At 40.8% G+C, this 6,000-nt stretch overlaps 1 protein-coding gene across 1 annotated transcript in view; it reads right to left on the bottom strand.

The window, feature by feature from the left end:
- Positions 1–833: 833 nt before the first annotated feature.
- The window catches only part of LOC124622960 (cytochrome P450 4C1-like), a 58,819-nt gene continuing 53,652 nt past the window's right edge, over positions 834–6,000 (bottom strand). The window contains 1 exon segment of the mRNA XM_047148751.1: positions 834–1,036. Coding sequence (XP_047004707.1) covers positions 834–1,036 — 203 coding nt within the window.

The raw sequence follows: 6,000 nt of genomic DNA, 5'->3' as shown, positions 1-6,000 counted from the left end.
GAGGCAAAGTACATAAAAAGTACAAATAATTAATTTCTTAAAAGTCCACATGCTTCTTGTAACTTTTCAAAAATTAGATGTGAAAGAGGCAGAGCTTCAGTATTAATCTGATACTTGTCAGTGCAAGGTAGAGACAGTTTTCACAGCACTGTAATTCATGTTGGAATTCCATACATTTAGTTGGTAGTGTAAGTTAGTGCTTCTGTTTGTGACAACTGGCCTTTATCTTTCGATTCAGAAACGTAATATGAAAAACGTGTGGCGGATGAGGCCTCGCCACCATCAAAGATGACAGTTGCAGAGTACATGAGCCAGTGTTCCACTGATTTTTTTTTTTTTTTTTTTTTTTTTTTTTTTTGAACGCTGCCGTTGTTTTCGATCAAAAATGTGATGTGTAGTCCAGCAGTGAAAAAGAGGTTGCGGCAACTCCTTTTTTTCTTTTTATGCTGTCTTTAGGTGGCGCGCCAGTAGAAGACTTAGCAAAGACGATTTCTTTGTCATCCGACACTCCACTCAAGACACTATACACTGCTGGTGAAACAGTTCTTCTGTTGGTGAAATGTGTGATAAGACACAAAATTTATTCGTCAGGTATTGCCTCTGAACATCGTCCCCAGTGCTTGGATATAATGTAGAAGATTTAAGAAACACTGAAGAAGGCGCTTGCTTAGAAATTTGTGTGTCCTTGTTAAAGACCCTAGTATCAACTAATGCACAGTTTGGGATCGATGAAATGCTACTTTCTGTCTAATTGAAAAGATCGAGTATATTGTTGTCTCGTTAGTTAAAAGGTTCGTTTCGCGCGGTGCGTCTGGTGCCCTGGTCACGGTGGGCTACAGTTCAGTTCTTTGCCCCGGCTGCCACCAGGAGGAACCCTTCTACCGCGGAGTCAGCCTGAGGAAGACGCCCTTGAAAGGCCGCAACACCAGCTCGCCTATCAGTTTCAGGTCCTCCCGCTTCTCCACCGTCTCCACGCGGAAGTTGCGTAAGATGTACGACAGCACTGTCTTCTCTTCGAGGACGGCGAATTTCTGGCCTGTCGGAACATTAAAAAACATACAGAAACAAGACTTGTATTTACAGGAATGTTTTAAATAACAGATACACTAAATATGATGAAGCAAAAAAAAAATGCTCTAATTTTCATATTCTGTTGTCAGGGTAACATTTGGAAACTTGGCGATTCGTAACATAAAGTATAGCAGGTTTGATTCCATACGGAAACATTTGTACTCAGCGACTATATTCATTTCAATTAGTAAAGGGTACAGAAGTCAGTCGCAAATGATGTTTATTACATATGCAGATTTCGGTCACTGTGTGGCCATCTTAAGTGCTTGGTGTCAAATTTCATGCGATGCATATCTTATTGAAGTTGATGTGTTGATTCAAAACAGCACGTTTAACTAGAGTATTTTTATACGTACAGTATGTAGTACATACTATAAAGTTACTTGAACTAAACTCGCTGTTATCGAAACTAGACATCATCTTCAAAAAGAAATGCATCGCAAAGGATTTGACACGAAGCACTGAAGATGGCCACACAATGCTTGAAATCTAGAGATGCAATTAACATCATTTGCGACTGACTGCTGTAGCCTCTACTACTTGATAAAACACGGCGTATTATAGAAGGATGTTGATTTGTGCATGCAAAAGTTTCGGGATTTGATTAAATTAATTGTTGTACGGCGAATAAACGTATTTAATTTTTAGGTTGAAGCTCACAGTTGCGTCCCTGTTTGCGAACAAACAAACTTGTTTTTGGATAGGTTCCGCCTTTATCAAACACTAACTTTTATGCTTCTTCTATCCAGACTTTGTTTCTGTGAAATTACAGTATCATCACTGCCTTTTTCATTTACTTTCTCTCAAATAACAGGAAAAAAATTGTTTTTACTGACTTTACATATATAATTTCCGTTTTTCAGTCAAGTATTTACTAAACTAGTTTAGACAAAATGAGAATAGAAGCATTTGAAATGTGGTGCTGTACTGAACAGAACTGAGGAGAAAAGAAATTTGTGGTGCAACCGGGCTAGAAGAAGAGACTCGTTGACAGGACACATTCTGAGACTTCAATGAATCACCTATTTAGTACTGGAGGGGAGTGTGGGGGCGAGGGAGAGGGGGACGTAAAAATCGTAGAGGGCGATCAAGAGACGAATATAGTATGCAGACTGAGAAGGTAACAATAGTCATTCGGTAATTAAGAGACTTGCACACGACAGAGTAGCTTTTGTGTTACATCAAACCAGTGTCCGGATTGAAGATCACAACAACAACTACTACAACAACAATAACATCCACCAAATCGAAAAAGAAATTTTTTTAAGTCCTGTAAACATGCAGAGTCGTTGAAGGCTGTAAAAGGATATGTAAACACATTGCATATGCACACACACAGACACACAGTCTTTCACATCACGTAAAATAATGTGAAACATAAGAGTTAAACTTTAAAGGCGTAATATCCCATACATACCATGTAAATAATTTTTCTGTATGCTGACTGTGAAAAACCAACATTTCCCATTATTTGACAGAAAGCAAACAGAAAACCTAAGGATAATATTGAAATTGAAAGAATCGCGTCGGGTAAAAAACAAAAACTAAACATAGTTTGCTGAAGGTGGAACCTATCGAAAATCAAACTTAAGGTCTCTTAAACTTAAACTGAGGGATAGACGAAATTAAGTTGTTGTAACGCTTTCTACTAAAATCCCAAGTTCATTTTATGAAAAGAAAAGAATAAAGCCTAGTTGCGAAACGAGCTCAGATGTCACAGTCACGGTAGTCGTGAGATGTGACCCTCAACTGGTAAAACAGTATTACAAAATTAAAAGGTAGAAATCATCGATTGACTTTTTGGGCAGTGCTATTATAATTTAGCCATGCAACATCTTAACACAACAGTTTCTCTTCCCAAGCATAACATAGGCTATCGTTCAAACAGCTCCCGACTGAATCAACCTTAGCGATGGCTGCATGAGCCTACGAGGGATAAAAGGAGGCGCCAGCTGAGTACAACAACAGTACATTATACTCCCATGGCTCAGTTGGAAGAGTGTCCCTTTTGAAAGGTGCTCCTAAGAGCCCAGCTCACGATGTGGCACTGTTGAGACGCTCTGAAAAGAGTGAAGTACTTCATTTCAGCACCTGGGCTGTTCCTTTAGAACTGACTTATCTTACAAATTCCGGATAATATAAAGCACCCGCCGATCCTTATGAGCGCTTACTATGACGCCCGTTTGACAGGAAATGCATGATGCAACAAAAGAAGCCACCGTGATATTACCATCAGTAATATTACCAAGAACATTTTCTACGTTATTAAGTACGTAGGTCGCAATGTGAGATGTTCAGGTGTTGTCATAAGATCATGTCTGAAGCTAACAGCCTTAGAGCTGCGTATTTTTGTACAAGGCTTAATTTTTTTGGAGAGTGGGGTGTGAGTGGGGACGGGGGCGCGGTGACGGTTGGTCGTCACTTTTCTGACTGCTCTGATGCGGCCAGCAACGAATTCTATGAAAGTGATGCCTTGGTGTCTTAACACATTTTCTATCATCCTCTCCCTTCTTCTTGTCAACATTTTTGATGTGATGCACTCTTCGTCGATTCTGCGGAGAACCTCCTCATTTGTCATCAGTCCACATAATTTTGCAACATCCTTCTGGAGCAGCACATTTGAAACGCATTGATCGTGTTCTTTTGTGGTTTTGCCACAGTCCATGACTCATTGATCTACACCAAAGGCACATTCTCAGAAATTTCTTCCTCAACTAACGCCGAAGTTTCATACTAATAGATTTCTTCCGGCCAAGAATGCCCTCTTCGCCCGGTTATTTCTTATGTCCTCCTTGCTTCGTTCGTCATGTGCAGTTTTACTCCAGGTATGGCAATGCTTCGCTCCCAAATTTTGATGTTAAATTCACCGATAATTTCACTTCTGCTACTTCTCACCACCTTCGTCTTTCTTCAGCTTACTCTCAATTCATAGTGTGTGCTAATTAGACTGTTCATTACACTCGGCAGGTCGTGCAACTCTTGCTCACTTGCACTCAAGGTAACAATTTCATCAGCGAATTTTTCATAGATATCCCTTCACTTTGAATTTTAATTCCACTCCTGAACATTTATTTTCCTTGATTGCTTCCTGGATGTGTAGGGTGAACAGTAGGGTTCGAGAAAATGCATGGGTGTATTACATTTTTTCTAATCCGAACACTTCATTGTTGCTCTTACATTTTTTTGTGTCTTGGTACGTGTACATATTGTGTTTTAACCGTTCTTGCCTACAAATATTTTACTGAGAATTTCGAACATTTTGCATCATTTTACATTATATAACGCTACTTGCGGGTAGAAAAATCGTATGTAACTATTCTGATTTTTACAAGTCTCGCTTCTATTATTAGGGACATCGTCAGAACGCCTCTTCTGGTGCCTTTATCACCCCCTAAAGTCAAACTGATCGACATGTAACACATCCTCAACATTAGCAGCGTCAACTCATTTGAAACCCATGACTCCCGTCGAATACTCTAGGGTCACTGTCAGGTGGTGAGTGTCTTTTGGGTGCTGCTACCGTCCTTATATAGTCGCGCTGCCTTCTGTGACACTTATACGGCGCTAGAGCGACCACCCGTTGTAACGACTGAGAAGAAAAAGAATGCTAACGCCGAACTGTTACTACAGTGTTCGCCTGTGTATCCACGATACAAAATGCCAGGTTCTATCAATACTACAGTTTATGAGGGTATGTCTCTTCACTTCCTGGCATCACTGACTTTGGTTTGCTTACCTGGAGACTTCTAAGGTTGTCTCGTAACTCTCGTCCTGCTTGGTTTATTGTCCATACAAGAGCAGGTTAAGACGTACAAACAACAAACTGTGCTAAGTTGAAGTGGTAGGGTGGGAGAAAATCCAGTGCTACGAAATAAAGTTATCAAAACGTAGGATGCCACTTGAGTTTTATTCATTAATGTTTAGCCGTAATCAAGAAAGCAAGCCTGATTATGCCCATTCATTAAATCTAATTCTGCGGAAGGAACTGTGTTCAGAGCACCGCAACGAGACACAATTTAATGATTCACAGCATTACGAGATGTTCAGAATTTCACACGACAGTTCAACACCGTAGTGGATTATCAGAAACTCGTCCCACTACACCGTCCAAAGCGCATGTTGCCTTTGTTCATGACTGATGTTAAACTTCTAGTGAATTGTTATACATAAAAGTTTTCCAAGATACTGTTGACGGCGACGCATAATTATCGGCATCGCATTCTACTTGACCGTCCCGACACGTGTTGTCTCGCTCGTGCGCGCTAGAAGACTCGCAGTGAGTTGACAGCAACTATTCAGTGACCGTTTATTAAGTGCGCACTTCTGATTGGTCCGTCATCTTCACCAACAATGAATAAGCTAAAATGTTTTTCTCGTTTAAATTTTTATTATAGTTAATGAACTTAGGAAATTATTATTAATCCTTCAGCAGTTCAACTAATGTTGACCGGATGGCTGGAGGAGCATAGCAGTGTTCAAATAATGAATATTACCTAACAGTATTGTACTGCTTCGCGCCGTAATCAGTATGTGATTCTTGACTGCTTATACGGTACTCCAGCGTGATACAGACACCACTAGCAGGTGCGTTCCCATGCTCTGAAACCATCTCCCGAAGAACTGAGTGCACGGGCCTCTGCATAACTCCCTGCTACTGAATGTTCTTGTCTGGCTGGCAAAAAGTAGAATTAAAAATGTAACGAAAGCTGTAAATGTGTCACAGAAGGTAGCTCATAGCGGCTATGTACGGACGGTAACGAAACGAAACTAAACTACGTCTGAACAGGCCTTGGAAGGCCCAACGGTACCGACCGGCCGCCGTGTCATTATCTCAGCCCAGGTGTGTCACCGAATGCGGATATGGAGGGGTATGTGGTCAGCACACCGCTCTCCCGACCGTTGTCAGTTTTAGTGACCGGAGCCGCTACT

This window comes from Schistocerca americana, chromosome 7 (genome assembly GCF_021461395.2).
Source record: "Schistocerca americana isolate TAMUIC-IGC-003095 chromosome 7, iqSchAmer2.1, whole genome shotgun sequence".
Lineage (NCBI taxonomy): Eukaryota > Metazoa > Arthropoda > Insecta > Orthoptera > Acrididae > Schistocerca > Schistocerca americana.
The sequence above is the reverse complement of the archived record's forward strand: the minus strand, read 5'-3'. Positions and strand labels throughout refer to the sequence as shown.